This window comes from Pantherophis guttatus, chromosome 5 (assembly GCF_059756535.1).
Source record: "Pantherophis guttatus breed Tessera chromosome 5, ASM5975653v1, whole genome shotgun sequence".
Lineage (NCBI taxonomy): Eukaryota > Metazoa > Chordata > Lepidosauria > Squamata > Colubridae > Pantherophis > Pantherophis guttatus.
Window position 1 is genome coordinate 10,543,198 of NC_142067.1, and position 20,422 is coordinate 10,563,619.

A 20,422-nucleotide genomic window follows, 5' to 3' on the forward strand; every position below is an offset into this window, starting at 1 on the left:
AAATAGATAATTGCAATAAATAAATAAACAATCGTCCGTCCAAGAAAATATTCCTAGCATCAAGTTGCAGGGGTTGAGAAAATATCAGTTTAGGTGGTTTTTCAAAAGGCAACTGGACTTTCTTGTTTTTTCCTTGAAGATGTTTCGCTTTTTCATCCAAGAAGCTTCTTCCGTTCTTCTTCAGAATGGAAGAAACTTCTTGGATGAGAAGTGAAACATCTTCAAGGAAAAAAAACAAGAAAGTCCAGTTGCCTTTCAAAAAAGCACCTTTAGGACAAACCATAACCTGGATGACTGATTATTTATTTTATTGATTTATTGATTGTTGTTTATTAATTAAATATCAGTTTATTGATTAAAAATCTTACAAGACAATGCAATTGAAGTTCCAGCTGTAGCTTTTAATCCAGTAGGGGAAAACACAGTAGTGGATAAGGAATTTTTTTAAAAAAATATCCTACCAAAAATGGGTAGTTATCCTAAACAAGAACCTTTGTTGAACAAGGAAGAAAAGAATGCAAAAAATGTGCTGCTTAGTATTAAACAACCAAGAACCCTATGTTAGCAGGCAATGGACACTCAATGCAAATAGGAAGAATAATAAGAGATGCTATCTTCCTAGATTCACAGATTCACTGGATTGTGACTGTAGCCCCCGCGATAAAGAGATGACAGCTGCTTGGGGGGGAAAGTCTTTGAGAAATCCAGTCAAAATATCAAAGTGGAGAGACATCTCCCTGACAGCAAAGATATGGACAGTCAAGGTTATGATTTTCCCAATTGTAACAGAGGTCTCTAAAAGTCGGATCATCAGAAAGAACTGAATGAACTGGAACTGAAGCTTTTGACTGCGAGGCTGGAAAAAGAATGGCTGAGAATATTTTGAGATGCAAGAAGAATCAGAAAGAGTCAGAAATAAAGGGAGAAGTCAACAACTGAGCCACAGAAGGCACCTTCCAGTTGAATCCCAAAGATGCTTTTTCAGGAGACAATGGATTTGTTGTTGTTTTTTCTTTTGAAGAAGTTTCGCTTCTCATCCAAGAAGCTTCTTCTATGGATGAATGCTGGCTTGAACACAAGACTTCCCTATCAAAGTCGCAGCCCAAGTCTCATACCCTCATTGTTGGGTGCAAGAAATCAGGAGCCAGGATATGGTTCAAAAGTATAACATGTTTATTCTATGCAACCTATGCACAAGAATCTGATCTACTAATGATCAAGGCACTCGTTTTGAACTATACTGCATGCACTATACTTCAGCCAAATAACTTACATGCACACTTGAAACCCAAGAATACCCTAAGACAGAAGCTTGTCTACCCCAAGGATAAAACACCCAGACAGAAACTGAGCAACGTGGTATATGCAGTACAATGCTGTGAGCCATGTGCAGATCTGTACATTGGGGAAACAAAACAACTACTTCAAAAACACATGGCACAACATAGAAGAACATGGCTTAGGTCCAGGGTAGGACCATCTCCTGCCTGCCACCCACCATCCTGTCCGCTCTTACAGGGCAGCTCTACTCAGGGTACCGTCGACCAGACAATGTCATCTGGCGACGTCCAGGGGTAGGGCGTTCTCTGTGGGCGCCCCTGCCCTCTGGAACGAGTTACCCACCGAGCTCCAGACGGCGCCTGATCTCCATTCCTTCCGTTGAGCCCTGAAGACTTGGCTATTTCAACAAATGGGCTGATTCAGGTTCTTGGGTTTTATTATTTATTATTATTTGATTTTAACTGGTTTTAATTCGGATTTTTATTGTATGTTTTTGCTTGTGTTCACCTCCTTTGGGAGAAGGGCGGCATATAAATACGTGTAAATAAATAAATAAATAAATAAATAAATAAATAAATAAATAAATAAATAAATAAATAAATAACACATCAGGACTAGATTCAGCAGTCCATCTGCATTTAAAAGACACAGGCCACTCTTTTGAGGACAGCAAAGTCCACATTGACTCAAAGTCCACATGGACAGAGAGGATCGTTGGTTTGAAAGAGGGGTCAAAGTTCCCCCCGGTTTTACACCAGAATAGAATAGAATAGAATAGAATAGAATAGAATAGAATAGAATAGAATAGAATAGAATAGAATAGAATAGAATAACGGAGTTGGAAGGGACCTTGGAGGTCTTCTAGTCCAACCCCCTGCTTAGGCAGGAAACCCTACACCACTTCAGACAAATGGTTGTCCAATCTCTTCTTCAAAACTTCCAATGTTGGAACACCCACAACTTCTGGAGGCAAGTCGTTCCACTGATTAATTGTTGTATCTCTCAGGAAATTTCTCCTAAGTTCTAAATTGCTCCTCTCCTTGATGAGTTTCCACCCATTGCTTCTTGTCCTGCCCTCAGGTGCTTTGGAGAATAGCTTGACTCCCTCTTCTTTGTGGCAGCCCCTGAGATATCGGAAGGCTGCTATCATGTCTCCCCTAGTCCTTCTTTTCATTAAACTAGACATACCCAATTCCTGCAACCTTTCTTCATCTGTTTTAGCCTCCAATCCCCTAGAAGCTTGAGAAGTCTGAGATGCTTGTTTATCTGCACAGATCTCCTGATCCGAGCTGGAACTTCATGGTTTTGAAAACAGTCTTACTGGTCCCAAAGGTCTCATCCCAACCCTGTGTCACCTTCTGTATCCTCTTCTAGGTCATTTGCACCCAATCGGAAGAGTACAACAGCCGCCAATCCCTTTGTAATGGAACGAATGAAGGGCCTGTCCTTCGAAATCCTGGCAACCACGATAAAAGGAGAACGCCTCGGCTTCCAACTTCAGCTGAAGTTGAATTCTGCTTAAGTCTGACACAATATGAAACCGGGACAATGGATAAAATGGCTAACTTCAGTTTCCGGAATACTTTGGAGGGTAAGGTTTGCCCCTCTTTTCATGATTTCTAATGCAATATTGTGTGTCACTGTTACAGGTTTTATATTTCGATACACATTTTATATGCTGTTTTATATGCTGAATTTTCACACATGAATACCGTAATGCTATCTAGCCAGCTATTCAGCAGGTTCTGACAGGTTCTGGAGAACCGGTAGCGGAAATTTTGAGTAGTTTGGAGAATTTAATTTAATTTAATTTATCGAATTTCTATGCCACCCAACTCCCATGGGAACCGGCAAATACCATCTCTGGCTGACCCGGCCCCCATCTATTCTCTGCCTCCTGAGTCCCAGCTGATCAGGAGGAAATGGAGATTTTGCAATATCCTTCCCCCAGGAGTGGGGAGGGAATGGGAATTTTGCAGTATCCTTCCCCTGGACTGAGGTGGGAATGGAGATTTTGCAGTATCCTTCTCCTGCCACACCCACCAAGCCACGCCCACCAAGCCACGCCCACAGAACTGGTAGTAAAGAAATTGGAATTCCACCACTGTATCTAGCATTACCTGCTTTTGGACTACTTCATAATTAAGAAAATGTACCTGGAACTATCTGAAACGGCTGCTATGTGAGTTAGATCTTAAAGCAAGAGGCAAAATTGACTGAGAAGGTCAGAGGGAACAATTTACCAGAAACATCTAACAATGTTCTAGAACTTCAACATACGACTAATCCAATCAAATCTAGTGAATAATTCTGAAGAGCATGTTATCAGGAGACGAATACCAATTCAGTTTTGGATGGATGAGCTTTCAAAATATGAGTGGGAGTTGAGCTGGATTATCTTCTCAGCATATGGCATTCTGGTTTATGGGTACGTGGAATTGAGGGCCTATGTATGTTTGTGTTAATTACGTAAAACTATGCATTTATCTGCCCTTAGACTATGAGAGTTAGAAGGAATCAAATATTTCAGTGCAAGTTCTACTATAGAAATACAGAAGAGGAGTTGGTACATTCCAACAACTCTTTGCCCAACTAACTTTCTCTGACAAAACTACTTGGATGAGCAGTGAAACGTCTCAAACTAACAAGAAAAATAAGTCCAGTTGCAGAGATGGTATTCAGCCGGTTCGTACCAGTTTGGGTGAACTGGTAGCGGAGATCGCGGGTGAGCTGCCCTGGCTCTATGCTGTCCTATTTAGGCACGGTTTTGAGACCGGGTGCATGTGAAGAAGGCACGCATGTGCAGAAGGTGTGCATGCGCGGAAGGCACGTATGTGAGGAAAGCGCATGCACAGAAGGTGCACGTATGCACAAAGCAAGCTTGAGTGCGCACGGCGAACTGGTAGCAACAAAATGTGAAACCCACTGCTGTCCACTTGCCATGACTTAACATTCAGACAACGTTACCTGTATGACTCAGAAACTTCATCAGGTTCTACTGTAGAAATTCTGGCAGACAACTATCCAAACTCTGAAGAACTCACCTCAACATGTGACAACCTTTCCATTGACTCTCAGTTCATCCAGTCAAGGAGTTTCTCCTGATGTCTATCCAGAACCTCTTTCCTTATATTGTTTTTGGTGCTGTCTCTGGAGAAATAATGAAGAATCTGTGTAAGGAAAAAAAGCGGCAGAACCTGGGGGCAGAGTTTATTTATTTATTTATTTATTTATTTATTTATTTATTTATTCGATTTGTATACCGCCCTACTCCCGAAGGACTCAGGGCGGTGAACAGCCAAACAATAAAATAACATAGACATAAAAAATTTAAAAACCAGATAAAATCAAATTAAATTATTTTGGCCCAGACAGATTAAAACACCCCAATAATTTAAAAACAGATTAAAATTTACATATTTAAAAGGGAAGAGATTAGGCCAAGCCCGCCTGCTGGAATAAAAAGGTCTTCACAGCGCGGCGGAAGGTGCGCAGATCCGGGATCCTCCGTATCTCCAGGGGGAGCTCATTCCAGACGGTAGGTGCCCCCACAGAGAAGGCTCTCCCCCTAGGGGTCGCCAGCCGACATTGTTTGGCTGACGGCACCCGGAGGAGTCCCTCTCTATGAAAGCGTACTGGCCGGTGGGAGGCTATTGGTGGTAGTAGGCGGTCCCGTAAATAACCAGGTCCTAAGCCATGGAGCGCTTTAAAGGTGGTAACCAAAACCTTGAAGCGCACCCGGAAGACCACCGGGAGCCAGTGCAGCTCGCGCAGGAGAGGTGTCACATGGGAGCGCCACGTCGCTCCCATTACCACCCGCGCGGCCGCACTCTGCACCAGTTGGAGCCTCCGGGTGCTCCTCAAGGGGAGCCCCATGTAGAGAGCATTACAATAGTCCAGGCGGGAGGTGACGAGGGCATGAGTGACCGTGCGTAACGAGTCCCGATCCAGAAAGGGACGCAACTGGCGAATCAGGCGAACCTGATGAAAAATCCTCCCGGTCACGGCCGTCAAGTGCTCTTCTAAAGACAGCCGTGAATCCAGGAGGACGCCCAAGTTGCGAGCCCTCTCCGTGGGGCCCAATGATTCGCCCCCAATAGTCAGTGATGGCGTCAACTGCCTATATCGGGACGTCGGAAACCACAGCCACTCGGTCTTGGATGGGTTGAGCCTGAGCCTGTTCCTCCCCATCCAGATCCGGACGGCCTCCAGGCACCGGGACATCACTTCAAGGGCATCGTTGGGGTGATCCGGGGTGATCCGGGTTAAATGAGGAATCAGCCTAGAATCTCTATGTAGCCGCAAGTGGGCTAATTCTGTTGACCTTTATCTAACTCTTAGCAGGGGCTAATTATTAGCTGAGGATATTCCTGTGCATAGGCAGGAGCAGCGGTGGGTTTCAGATATTGTTACCACCAGTTCACCCCGCATGTGCATGCTCGCATCGCACACACGCACACCTCTGCACATGCACCCGGCCTGTGCATGCGCTTTGCTCGTGTACGTGCCTTCCGCGCATGTGCCCAGCCTCAAAAACGTGGCTAAATAGGACGGCATAGCGCTGGGGCGGGTGAGCGGGCACACCCGCGATCTCCGCTACCGGTTCGGGTGAACCTGTCCGAACCGGCTGAATATCACCTCTGGGCATGAGTAGCAATAAATCAATTTAATTAGATCTTCACAGGTGTGGATCCTTCACCCTTGATAATCTGAAGCCCAATATCCTATTTTCCTTCAGCTGTCTTCTCTGTAATTTAAACCAACCCAGCTCCTTTAACTGTTCCTCAAAAGTCTTTTTCCCCCCCCAAATCCTTCACCATCTTATCACTGTCTTTTTCAAACTAATGCAGCCATTTTGTACACAGTACTCCTAATGCACTAATCGCATGCATTATAATTGCTTATTTTGTGCAGCTGTGCATTCACCGCACAATAGAAACATTTAAAATGTTTTTGCTTTCCTCGCCAAACGGGACTACATTGTGTACCTTTGCAAATATTACATCTCCGCGAAATAAATAACTTTAAATATCAGCTTCCGGTACAAATCTGTGTCCTTAAAAGTTATTTGGAACAAACGGTTATCTCTTCTTCGTTTCTATTTATGTACATGAAATTAACATTTTTTTAGAAAAAAAAATTCTCAGTAATAAATGTAATTTTTGTGGAAATGCTAATAATGGTTATAGAACTGTGTTTTGTATGTTTATCGGCAATCTCTAACAAGATTTTGCATAGTCGCTTTTAGGGAAATAAAACCAAAATAAAACCCAGCTTGCCACAACTTTCTTAGATAATCAAATTAGCTGTTTGGATTTTCTTCCTCCTCTAGTAATGTGTAGGTAATCCTTGACTTACAACCACAATTGATTCCAAGATTTCTGTTGCTAAGCCAGGCAGTTGTTAAGTGAGTCGTGCCCCCTTTTATAACCTTATTTTTGGCCATGGTTGTTAAGTGAATCACTGCAGTTTTAAGTGGACTATGTGGTTGTTAAATGAATATGACATCCCCTCAGGGGTGAAATGCTCCCAGTTCGGACCGGATCACTTGATCCAATAGCGATGGCAGCGGGTGGTTCGGAGAACCAGTAGCAAAAATCCCTGCCCCACACACTCCCATGCACAGCTGAGCCACGCGATCATCAGAAGCTTTTTTTTTTACTTTTAAAAGCATTTTTTCCGCCGAAGAGGTTGTAGGAAAAAAAAAATGCCTTTAAAAGCCTCTGAGGATCCCAGCTGAGTTGCCTGATCGTCAGAGGCTTTTAAAAGCATTTTTTTCTGCAACCTCTTAAGGTTGTAGAAAAAATGCTTTTAAAAGTAAAAAAAAAAAAAATTGGCCACGCCCACCCAGTCACATTCCCCCCCCCACCAAGCCACGCCCACAGAACTGGTAGTAACAACTTTTACATTTCACCACTGCATCCCCTATTGACTTTGCTTGTCAGAAGAAGCCAGCTGGGAAGCTAACACATGGCGATCACATGAACATGGGACAGTGCAACTGTCATAAGTACATGCCAGTTGCCAAGTGCACCAATTTTGATCACGTGACCATGAAAATACTGCAATGGTCGTAAGTGGGAAAACTGATGATAAGTCACTCTTTTTCCAGTGTTGTTGTAGTTCCAAACAGTTATAGCTCCAATGGTTGTAAGTCAAGGACTATCTGTACCTCAGTTGCCTCCAATCTGTGCTTATATTTGTAGATATATTTGAGGCTTCGGTTTCCAAAATTCTGAGCCAGAATGGATGGATGAAACTATCTATTCCAGCTTATTCTTTGGCTGGTAATATATCCCAGATTGACTACTGCAATGCTGTCTACATGGGGCTGCCCCTGAAGACCACTCGGAGGCTTCAGAATGCGGCCGCGCAAGTAGTAATGGGAGTGTCCCGACACTCTCATGTTACACCTCTCCTGTGGGATCTGCATTGGCTACCGGTTGCCCTCCGGGTGAGATTCAAGGTGCTGATAATTACTTAGGCCCGGGGTATTTGGCTGACCATCTGCGGCCAGCGACACTCCCCATCGCCCGGTGTGTTCTCACAGGGAGGGCCTCCTTGGGGTGTTGTCGGCCAGAGAATGTCGGCTGGCAACCCCTAGAGAGCGGGCCTTCTCTGTGGGCGCACCTACCCTGTGGAATCAGCTCCCCCTGGAGCTCCGGGTGGCCCCTAACCTTCGCTCTTTCCGCCGTGACATTAAAACATGGTTATTTTGCCTGGCTGGTTTGGACTGAAAGGGTTTTAAAGGGGATTATAATAGTTTTTTAATAATCTTATTGGGTATTTTTAACATTGATTTTGCCTGTTTTTATTGTTGTGAGCCGCCCTGAGTCCTTTCGGAGATAGGGCGGCATACAAGTTCAAATAATAAATAAATAATAAATAAATATAAAAAATAGGAGGAAGAAGGTTGAATTTGCTGAGTCATTTTTTAAAATAACAAAGGTGGGGTACCAAGAAAATTTAAAAAATACAAATAAGTGAAGTTTATGAACCATTAAAGCTATCCCAAGATTGTGAAGGGCACGGTTTCCTGGTTATATTGACACTAATGGATTATATCTCTTGACTGTTAATTGTTTTTTATTTCTTTTGATATTGTCTATGGAGATTCTCAGTCATCCAGGTCGTGATTGTGTCAAAGGTGCTTTTTTTCAAGAGGCAATTGGACTTTCTGGTTTTTCTTTGAAGACGTTTTGCTCCTCATCCAAGAATCTTCTTCATCTCTGACTGGATGGATCCTTCCATTCCCCACCATCCAGTCAGAGCTGAAGAAGCTTCTTGGATGAGAAGTGAAACATCTTCAAAGAAAAACCAGAAAGTCCAGTTGCCTCTTGAAAGAAAGCAGTTTTGGTATTGTGCTTTTATTGTTTTTAGGATTTATTTACAACCTGACACTGGCCTGCGATGGGCAGCGAAACAAATAGAGTAAATAAAGGAAGGAAATTAATGCTTATGAGAATATTTATTTGCAAATTGTTTATTGAGGAAACGCTGAGTGAGATGGACAGTCTCCAAATCTGAAGTATAAATAAAATAAATACAAATAATTCTTACAAAAAAAAAAAAAAATGATAGTGAGCCTGATGCAGAAGTTCAAGGATTCAAGAATCGAGATATCCAAGTTTTAATCCATTTTCAGACAAATATCCTTCTTTGGCCTATTCAGTTTCTTGCGGGGTTGATGCTCTGGGAGAAAAAATTAAAAAGAATGACTATCAAACACCTGAATGAAAGGCAAATACGTAATTAAATAAACCTGCAATTCTGTTAACCACAAGTGGGCATGATTGATCCTTTGAAGAGACATAGAGAAATAGGATGGTGCACTGTAATGAAATATTTTTATTTGCCATTTATCATATTTAGAATAGAATAGAATAACAGGGACCTTGGAGGTCTTCTAGTCCAACCCCCTGCTTAGGCAGGAAATCCTACACCACTTCAGACAAATGGTTATCCAACGTCTTCTTAAAAATTTCCAGTGTTGGGGCATTCACAACTTCTGGAGGCAAGTTGTTCCACTGATTCATTGTTCTAACTGTCAGGAAATTTCTCCTTAGTTCTAGGTTGCTTCTCTCCTTGATTAGTTTCCACCCATTGCTTCTTGTCCTGCCCTCAGGTGCTTTGGAGAATAGTTTGACTCCCTCTTCTTTGTGGCAGCCCCTGAGATATTGGAACACAGTTATCATGTCCCCTAGTCCTTCTTTTCATTAAAGTAGACATTCCCATATTTTTTGAACCTTTGTGTAACTTTCTTTTATGAACTAAAGGAAATATAAACAAGCAAACTTCACTGGCAAACCTCTCTGATATATAAGAATATAAACTGATGGAGAACTCTAGCTAAAATCACAGAAAGAGAAACTAATATTTGAAAAAAAGATGTAAGGTCCATGTGGGTGTTTCAAAACTACTTTAAGAGAGGAGATTTAGAAGAAGATAGAGGAGAGAAACGTTTTTAATAATCACATTATGTTCGTCTTGTTACAATCTTGAGCCTCTCTGGAATTACACAAGGGCGACTTTGCTTTATAAATAAGATGCTAAAAGCTAAGAGAAACGACTGTATACTAAAACTATCCCATAGCTGTTGAAAGAAAGATATTAGAGAAAACAACAGACTCTTAACATAGCAAAAAAACAACAACTCAGATGTTCCTTGAAACTGAGCTGTCTAACTGTGTCTTGCAAGGTACGTTCATAACTAATGTGAGGGGAAAATTCTCTTAAATATTTTTCTTAACAATATATACATTTCTGGTTGGCATTGTAGGAAGTTAGCACCCACCCCTCTCCTAGAAGAATGAAATATTCTAGGAAATATTAAAAAGACAGAATATTATACCTCCCTAGATGAGAAAAGGAGAAACATGTTCCTGGAAAGCAGCCCCCACCTTTGCTAATAGCCCTAGAAAGACTGGGCCATCCTATCTACAAGACAAAAGGCTGGGCCAGCTAATCTACAAGACAAAATACCTTCACCCTCAGGACATGATAGGATTGTTATGTTGTGTGGATGTTTGGGTGGTTTAGGGGTGGGGAATTGTGGTGGGTGGGAGTATGTTTAGGGATTATGTGTGTGGGACCTGGTCTTTGGGTGTTAAGTAAATTTTGTTGTAGGTGTATACTGTGTATACACATACAATGACAATAAAGTTTATTATTATTATTAGCCCTCTACTCATCTCACCACATAGCAACTGGGGGGGGGGAAATCAAAACATAAAAAAGAAATTAGATGGACATGACCTTGTAGATGACCCTCACTCTGTCAAGGACCTTGGAGTACTTATTTCTAAAGATCTAAGTGCCCGAGCTCACTGTAACAACATTGCCAAAAAGGCATTAAGAGTTGTTAACCTAATCTTGCGTAGCTTCTTCTCTGATAATGTTGTACTACTAACTAGAGCATACAAAACATTTGCTAGACCAATTCTTGAATACAGCTCATCTGTCTGGAAGCTGCACTGCATATCGGACATTAATACAATCGAGAGAGTCCAGAGATATTTTATGAGAAGAATCCTCCATTCCTGTAACCGCAATAAAATACCTTATGCCACCAGACTCCAAATTTTGGGCTTAGACAACTTAGAACTACGCTGACTTCAGTCTGACTAAGCATAGTACATAAAATTATCTTCTACAACATCTTACCTGTCAATGACTACTTCAGCTTCAACTGCAATAATCCACGAGCACACAATAGATACAAACTTAAGGTAAACCGCTTCAAACTCGATTCCAGAAAATACGACTTCAGCAACAGAGTGGTCAATGCCTGGAATGTACTACCTGACTCTGTGGTTTCTTCCCCAAACCCCCAAAACTTTAACCTTAAACTGTCTACTGTTGACCTCACCCCATTCCTAAGAGGTCTGTAAGGGGCATGCGTAAACGCACCAACATGCCTACCGTCCCTGTCCTAATATTCCTTTTTTACTTACTCTTTTCATGTATTCAAATTATGTTTATACTTTTACCTGTTATCTTATATATGATTGACAAATAAACTTATGATTATTATGAAGATTCAACCAAGCCTGGGACTCAAGACAACCTACAAAGTTACCCTTGCATGGCCCCATGGGAGTCTGACAACCAATCAGAATACATTTCTTTCACAGGAACAGGAAGCAAGTTCAAAGCCCAAGAGAGGGTATAAATATATCTCACGCTCCACTCCATGTGGTCAGCTACCCAGGACGTCAAACCATGTGGTCCTGTCCACCATTAAACCATCTTTCCAAATAGCCTCCATGTTTCCAGTGTCTTTCTCCCCACTTTGAATTAAACCCAGATGGACATTTCTTCCAACAGCAATCATCTTCAGTTTGCAGATTTGAAAGTATAAGATTTCAGTCCAGCAACCTTATTTTTAATACCAGTAGATTTATAGGAGATTTCTGCAAATTTGGTATCTTTCCAATGCATGGACTTCAGTTCTCAAAATTCCCCAGCTGGCATGGCTATCAGAAAAAATTCTGGGATTAGAAGTCCATAACAGAATAACAGAGTTGGAAGGGACTTTGGAGGTCTTCTAGTCCAACGCCCTGCTCAAGCAGGAAAACCTATACCAGTTCAGACAAGTGGTTGTCCAATCTCTTCTTAAAAGTCTTCCAGTGTTGGAGCATTCACAACTTCTGGAGACAAGTCGTTCCACTGGTTTATTGTTCTAGCTGTCAGGAAATTTCTCCTTAGTTCTAGGTTGCTTCTCTCCTTGGTTAGTTTCCATCCATTGCTCCTTGTTTTGCCTTCAGGTGCTTTGGATAACAAGTTGACCCTCTCTCCTTTGTGGCAGCCTTTGAGATATTGCAACACTGCTATCATGTTGTCCCTATAATCCTTCTTTTCATGAAACTAGACACAAATTCTAGGGCCATTAAAGAAAGAGAACCTTTCCTGAAAATTGTATTAAAAGACGAAATTTTAGAGAATGGCAAACCACTTCTGAAATGGCTAGGACCGTGATGGCGAGCCTATGGCACGCGTGCCACAGGTGGCACACGTAGCCATATCAGTGGGCACACCAGCTCAGCTTTGGCGCACATGCGCACGCCAGCCAGCTAATTTTCAGGCCTTCTGGGCCCACCAGAAGTAGGGAAACAGGCTGTTTCCTGCCTCCGGAGGGCCGGGGAGGGGGGGGAAGGCCCATTTTTCTTTCTTACCTGGCTCCAGATCCTCTCTATGCATCTGGGAAGGGTGAAATAGCCTTTCCCACTCCCTCGGAGGCCCTCCGGAGGCCTGAAAGGGTCCATTTCCCAACTCCTGGTGGGACAAGAAGGGATGTTTTTTTGCTGTCCCTAGCCTCCAGAGACTCCTAGAGAGCTGTTTTTGCCCTTCCCAGATGCATAGAGAGGATCTGGAGCCAGGTAAGAAAGAAAAATGGGCCTACCAAGCCATCGCGTGCCAGGAGCGGGGGGGGAAAGGGGTTGCACGCGCATGCGCAGGGGGGGTACATAGAATTATGGGTGTGGGCACGTGCATGCGTGAACCTCCCCCACCCATCCCTCTCCTGGCACGCGATGGCAAAAAGGTTAGCCATCACTGGGCTAGGAGGATGTAGTGTCTTTGGGTTTATGGAATAGGGATGTGTGAGTTAGCTTTTAAATGATTCAAAATCTGCTTGATTCAGATGGTTCAAAGGTGTTTATCTGGATCAGTGATTTTTCTCTCTGTGTGCATGCCTTCAACTCAGATTTGACTCATGATGGCTGTCTGGCCTAGTCCTTTTCAGTTTTCTTGCCAAGATTTCAGAAGTGATTTGTCATTGCCTCCTTCCTAGGGCTAAGAAGAAGTGATTCGCCCAGGATTGGCTTTGTGAAACTGTAATTGATTCTTGATTCAGTGATTAAATTAGGAAAACTGAGTCCATTTGATGTAAGACTTTGAATCAGAGTACCTAATTGGGTCGATTCAGAATTCAAAATGTCCCTATACAATTGGATCTTCTAAAGCCCTGATTCACTTCAAAAGGCCAATTCAGGGAAACAATCATTAATTATAAGATGGACGTGAGTCACTGATGTAATAAGGATGAGAGAGAAAAAAGAGAAAACTGCAATTTTAAGATGGATCAACAGAAGCATAATTCTAAATAACCAGAAGAGATTGATCCTCTTCCATTTTATTCTGCTTTTGATGAGCTTTCACATCAAATCTTGTGTTCAGTTCTGGATGTCAAACTTTAAGAAGGATTCAGAGAAATTGGAACCAGTACTGAAAAATCAATAGGAATGACTAGGGGTTAGACATTAAGCTCTTTGAAAAGAGACTGAAAGATTTGATATGTGATCACATGAACGTTGAGATATCAAAGAAAGCTAAGGCTTGTTATCACTGCAGAGGGTAGGATAAGGGCTTGTGTGATCCAGTAGAGACTGAAGAACTTTATTTTTTAAAAAAGCTTTAATTTGGCAGGAGGGCATAGTTGAACTCAATGGTCTCCCTTCTGTATTCAAGTTCCAAGAATTACACTTTAAGAAGGAATGAGACAAATTGGGGAGGGTTTGGGGAAAGGCAATGCTTCAATTTTAATTCCTGCTTGGAACAATAGGTTGGATTCAACAATCTCAATCATAATCATCATTTAACGACTCCATAATCCCTGGCGGGGTGGAGTCTGGGCAACTGAATGGAGCTAGCAGAGCATTTAATGGCCAGATGCCCTTCCTGTCACCAATGAGGAACGTTGTTCATCAGATACCGTATTTTTCGGAGTATAAGATGCACTTCCCCCCACCTAAAAGTGGGTAGAAATGTCTGTGTGTCACAGCGAGCAGTGATAAATTCTTGGACCCTTATGCCTCTTAAATCTACACAAAATCTTATGGAATCCATGACATGCAGAACAAGTCTGCATAAGAATAACAGAGTTGAAAGGGACCTTGGAGCAGTGGTGGGTTCCTCCCGGTTCGGTCCGGTTCGGCCGATCCGGTAGCGGTGACGATATGACATCACTGAACCAGTTCTCCCCCCCCCGCCCTCCCACCCCCCACCCCCCCATGTTATTCTTACCTTTTATTTGGTCCCACCCCCAATCTATTGCTGCCTCCTGAGTCCCAGCTGATGACTAGAGGGAAAAAAACTGTTTAAACTCTTGCCGGGGGGCTTCAAAGGGCCGTCCTACAGCTGATCAGTGTTAAAAGCAAACAAATGAGTTGGGTCGTAAATGTGAGGACTGGTGGTAAGTGCGAGGACCTTCCAGAAATGACTCTGACCAGCTAGCCACGCCGACCTAGTCACATGACCTCCAAGCCACACCCACAAAATAAGCCACGCCCACAGAACCGGTAGTAAAAAAAATTAGAACCCGCCCCTGCCTTGGAGGTCCTCTAGTCCAACCCCCTGCTTAGGCAGGAAACCGTACACCACTTCAGACAAATGGTTATCTAATTAATTCTTCAAAATGTCCAGTGTTGGAGCAATCACAACTTCTGGAGGCAAGTTGTTCCACTGATTAATTGTTCTAACTGTCAGGAAATTTCTCCTTAGTTCTCGGTTGCTTCTCTCTTTGATTAGTTTCCACCAGTTGCTTCTTGTTCTACCGTCAGGTGCTTTGGAGAATAGTTTGACTCCCTCTTCTTTGTGGCAGCCCCTGAGATATTGGAACACAGCTATCATGTCACACCGAAGGAGCTTCTGCAGATCAAATATAAGTCACCTCAGGGTGACTGGTATTCCGCTGAAGGAAAGCAAGTGGTTACCCTTATTTGTACACTTATTTCCAGCAACATGAGCAGCGATGTGTCATGTTTCAGAATTAAACATCAAAAAGCAAGCACAGGGCAGCTCTGTCTCTCCACCACCTAGTTTATGTATTCAGATTGAATCTCCTAAGGCCACTGGCTCTCCTGTGGCTATCACACCTAGAGCGAAATAAAACAGAATCACTTCTAAAATAAAGATCAAGAGCCGCAATTGTGTTAGATAACATTTTATGACTTGTGCAACGGCGTAGGAGGAGGAAGGTGTGCTGGATATGTTTGCTGCCTTGAGTTATTTGTAAAAATAATGCAGGGCGTCCTTGACTGACAAGAGTTCATTTAGTGACTGTCTTGAAGTTACAACGCCACTGAAGAAATGCTGATTACCTAACTTGTTGGGTTGGCAATATATAAACCCTCAATATAGCTTTAAGACTGTATTGCTGTATTGCATCATACTGTGTCCTGATTGGTTAGCTCTGTAGCCAATGTCCTTAAGAGAGAGCTTGAAACATGGTTTGTTTCTCTTTTCTGACCATTATTTCTCTTTGCTGAACTTTACTGCTCTTTGCTGTGTTTGCTACTGTTTGCAACTGTTTATTGTGTATGACTACGACGACTGGTAAGAAGACTTTGTTATTGGATTATCCCTGGACTATTGTTTTACTATCTACTGCTTTATTGTTTTACTATCTACTGCTTTATCTGTGTATGACCTGGACTGTTTATTGGACTGTGCCTTATTACTATTTCCTAAAAAAGTAAACACAGCTCAGTGTATCTGTGTGTTGGCTGTGTTTATTCGTAACTGCTCTCAATCGTTTTCATGTGCACACCCTTGCTACTCAAGGGTTGCTCTGTGAATTCCTTAACAAAGAGACTTGTGATGATTTTTCACGCTTATGACCATTGCAGCATCCCCCATGGTCACATGATCAAAATTCAGACACTTGGCAACCGGCTCATATTTATGAGGTGGTCATGTGATCATGTGATCCCCTTTGTCGACCTTCTGACAAGCAAAGTCAATGGGGTAAGCCAGATTCACTCAACAACCATGTTGCTAACTTAACAGCTGCAGGGATTCACTTAACTATTGCGGCAAGGAAGGTTGTCAAATGGGGCAAAACTCATCCAGTAGATGTCTCACTTAGCAACAGTGATTCCGGACTCAATTGTGGTCGTAAGTCAAGGAACCTGAATTAAAGATAACACCTTGTCTTGATAGCAATTTTCACCATCTCTTTAGTCAACATGACCATTTCCTTCAAACCTGAATCCAAGAGGTCCTTAAATGACGCTATTACTCAGTGATTACTAAACCGGGGCCTATTTTTATGCATTTCTGTGGTGCATAGTATAGTGGTTAGAATGCAGGATTGCAGGCTGACTCTGCCCACAGCCAGGAGTTCGATTCTCACCGGCTCAAGGTTGACTCAGCCTTCCATCTTTCTGAGGTGGGTAAAATGAGGTGGGGGGGGGCAATAGGCTGACTCTGTAAACCACTTAGAGAGGGCTGTAAAACACTGTGAAGCACTATATCAGTCTAAGTGCTATTGCCAAATAGTCAAACTATTTACTATTACTATTCTTCTTATCCTTCCTATTACCTATCTCCTTTTCTACTTATGACTATAACTTTGTTGCTTGTATCTTTACGGTTTATATTATTTTATTAGACTATCACTAAGTATTGTATCTTATGATTTATGATGAATGTATTTATGATGACTATGATCATGATTTATCACACATATCTTTTATGTACACTAAGAGCTTATGCACCGAAGACAAATTCCTTGTGTGTCCAATTGCACTTGGCCAATAAAGAATTCTATTCTATTCTATTCTATTCTATTCTATTCTATTCTATTCTATTCTATTCTATTCTATTCTATTCTATTCTATTCTATTCCATTCCATTCCATTCCATTCCATTCCATTCCATTCCATTCCATTCCATTCCATTCCTTCCATTCCATTTTAGTAATTCTGTTCTGTTCTGTTCTGTTCTGTTCCGTTCCCTTCCCTTCCCATTCCCATTCCCATTCCCATTCCCATTCCCATTCCCATTCCCATTCCCATTCCCATTCCCATTCCCATTCCCATTCCCATTCCCACTTCTACTTCTACTTCTACTTCTACTTCTACTTCTATTTCTATTTCTATTTCTATTCTTTCAGGTCCCATCAGTGTATCTCCTCAAACTGCACCCAAGAGACATAGCTGTACAGCTGGTTTTCTATTTTTTTTTTCCTTGCCTGGATGCTATTAGAAGCATCAACTCCTCAAGGCACTGATGTTCAAAAAAAGACACCACCTTCTGTCTGTTACTGCTGAGCTCAGAGCTATCTCAAAAATGCTGTCAACTTTCCCCACCAGAATAAATTGTTAGAAAAACATGTGCGGCTGTTAAATATTCAAACTGTTCCCTCCGTTCCTTTGATCTGTAGCTCCTCTGCTTTTTCAGCTTCGTCGGTTATGCAGATTTCCAGATAATGTGTCTATAGTAATGGGCATAGAATCAGTGTCCAATGGCATTTCAGCTCCCCTTGTTTTGTTATGCTACGCTTCCTGTCCCAGGAATTATAACTGATAGAGGTATAACCCACAGGCATTTGCAGACAAAGCCTAACCCTAAACTTCACAGGTTCAAGAAATGAGAAAGTAAAGGAGTGGAAGTTAACAGAGACAAATATAATGTTCCTTGCTTAGAAAACTGAATGTGTGCTGGCAGCTTGATGTGGCTACAAAAATAATAATAATAAAATACAGGTAGTCCTTGAGTTACGACCACAATTGAGCCCAACATTTATGGTATGTTGCTAAGTGAAACATTGGTTAAGCGAGTTTGCCCCAGTTTACGACTTTTCTTGCCACCCTTGGGAAGTGAATCACTGCAGTTGTTAAGTTAGTACGATGGTTGTTAAGTGAATCTGGATTTCCCAAGGTCACAAAAGCTAATCACATGACTCCTAGGACACTGCAACCGTCATAAATAGGAAGCATCTGAATTTTGATCATGTGACCATGGAGGATGCTGTGACGGCCGTAAGTGTGAAAAACGGTCATAAATCACTTTTCCAGTGCCGTTGTAACTTTGAACAGTCACTAAATGAACTGTTGAACGACTACCTGTACTCATAGAACTTGTAGAATAAGAGGTGGAAGGGGCCTTGGAGGTCATCTAGTCCTACTCCTGCTCAAACAGGAGACACAATACTTGAGATGGTGAACCTATGGCACATGTGCTAGAAGTGGCACACAGAGCCATCTCTCTGGGCACGCCAGCCATCATCTGTTACTCTTCCGGATTCCGGCCCAGGTTGGTCTTCGCGCATGCGGGAACACCGGAAATCGGAGGAGCAGCTCCCTGGCGCATGTGTGCGGGCTGGGAAGGTGAGCTTCTGGTTTCCGGCACGTGCATGCGCACTAGCCAACTGGTCTTCACGCATGCATGCATGCCAGAAACTGGAAGACCAGGTAGCTGGCATGCATATGCATTCTGGAAACTGGAAGCTCAGCTTCCAGGCACGTGCATGTGCGCCAAGGAGCTGCTCTTCCGGTTTCTGGTGCTCCTCTGTGCATGCGCACACTCCCGTTTCAGCACTTGGTGTCGAAAAGGTTCACCAACAATGCCCTATACCATTCCAGACAAATGGTTATTCAACCTCTTCTTAAAAACTTCCAGGGTTGGAGCATTCATAACTTCTGGAGGCAAGTTGTTCCACTGGTTAATTGTTCTCACTGTAAGGAAATTCCTCCTTAGTTCTAAGTTGCTTCTCTCCTTGATTAGTTTCCACCCATTGCTTCTTGTTCTACCCTCAGGTGCTTTGGAGAATAGCTTGACTCCCTCTTCTTTGTGGCAGCCACTGAGATATTGGAACACTGCTATCATGTCTCCTCTAGACCTTCTTTTCATAAGACTAGACATACCCATATCTTATGAACCTTTTTGTAGCTTTCTTTTATGAACTGAAGGAGATATAAACAAGCAAACTTCACCGGCAAACTTCTCATATATTAGAATATAAACTGATGGAGAACTCTAGTTAAAATCACAGAAAGAGAAACTAATATTTGAAAAAAAAGATGTAACGTCCATGTGGGTGTTTCAAAACTACTTTAAGAGGGGAGATATAGAAGAAGATAGAGGAGAGAAATGTTTTTAATAATCACATTATGTTCGGCTTGTTACAATCTTGAGCCTCTCTGGAATTACAGAAGGGCGACTTTGCTTTATAAATAAGATGCTAAAAGCCAAGAGAAACGACTGTATACTAAAACTCTCCCATAGCTGTTGAAAGAAAGATATTAGAGAAAGCAACAGACTCTTAACATAGCAAAAACAACAACAACCCAGATGTTATTTGAAACTGAGCTGTCTAACTGTGTCTTGCAAGGTACGTGCATAATTAATTTGAGGGGAAAATTCTCTTAAATATTTTTCTTAACAATATATACATTTCTGGTTGGCATTGTAGGAAGTTAGCACCCACCCCTCTCCTAGAAGAATGAAATAGTCTAGGAAATATTAAAAAGGCAGAATAAGAAGGCAGTGTCTTCTTGAAAGCCTCCAGTGAGAGAGACCAAAACTTCTGGAGGCAAATCATTCCACTGATTAATGGTTCTAACTGTCAGGAAATTTCTCTTTAGTTCTAGGTTACTTCTCTGCTTGATTAGTTTCCATCCGTTGCTTCTTGTCTTTCTTTCTGGTGCTTTGGAAAATAGTCCCCTCCCCCTTTCACAGTTCTTCAGGATTGAAGAAGCTTCAAGATTTTAATTTTTTTTTAAGGAAAAAAACAAGAAAGTCTGGTTGCCTTTTGGAAAAGCACTTTTGGGACATTCAGCAACAAGCAGCCTCAGATCAAAAATCGGGTTACTTTCACAGGGGGATGGCAGGGGATGTCACAAAGGAAAACTCTGTGTGGTCCACTTGAAAAGGTGGCCCTTAAGCAGTGGTGAAATCCAAATTTTTTTACTACCGGTTCTGTGGGCATGGCTTGGTAGGAGTGGGGTGGGAATCTCCATTCCCACCCCACTCTGGGGGCAGCCAGAGGTGGTATTTGCTGGTTCTCCAAACTGCTCAAAATTTCCGCTACCGGTTCTCCAGAACCTGTCAGAACCTGCTGGATTTCTCCTCTGCCCTTAAGTAAGGTCTAATCACTGTATCTTCTTACCCTCTCCATTTCTCCTTAATTACAGGCTTTGCAAGCCCAAGTACTGGAATATCCAATTTGTCACAGAGTAGTCTACACAATGCACTACACATTTACATGAATGGCTCCATGTCTCAGGTCCAGGGTTCAGCCAATGATCCCATCTTCATCCTGCACCACGCCTTTGTTGACAGGTAAGTTGGACACTTCCTGGTAAATATTATATCTTCCATGATAATAGAGATCACAATAATTGGATATATTGCATAT

General features: G+C 42.3%; 1 protein-coding gene across 1 annotated transcript in view; it reads left to right on the forward strand.

Annotated features, from left to right (window-relative positions):
* Positions 1-20,422, forward strand: part of TYR (tyrosinase) — a 72,269-nt gene that overhangs the window by 22,392 nt on the left and 29,455 nt on the right. Inside the window, exons 2-3 of the mRNA XM_087894581.1 lie at positions 2,656-2,872; positions 20,199-20,346. Coding sequence (XP_087750707.1) covers positions 2,656-2,872; positions 20,199-20,346 — 365 coding nt within the window. The remainder of the gene's footprint in view (positions 1-2,655; positions 2,873-20,198; positions 20,347-20,422) is intronic.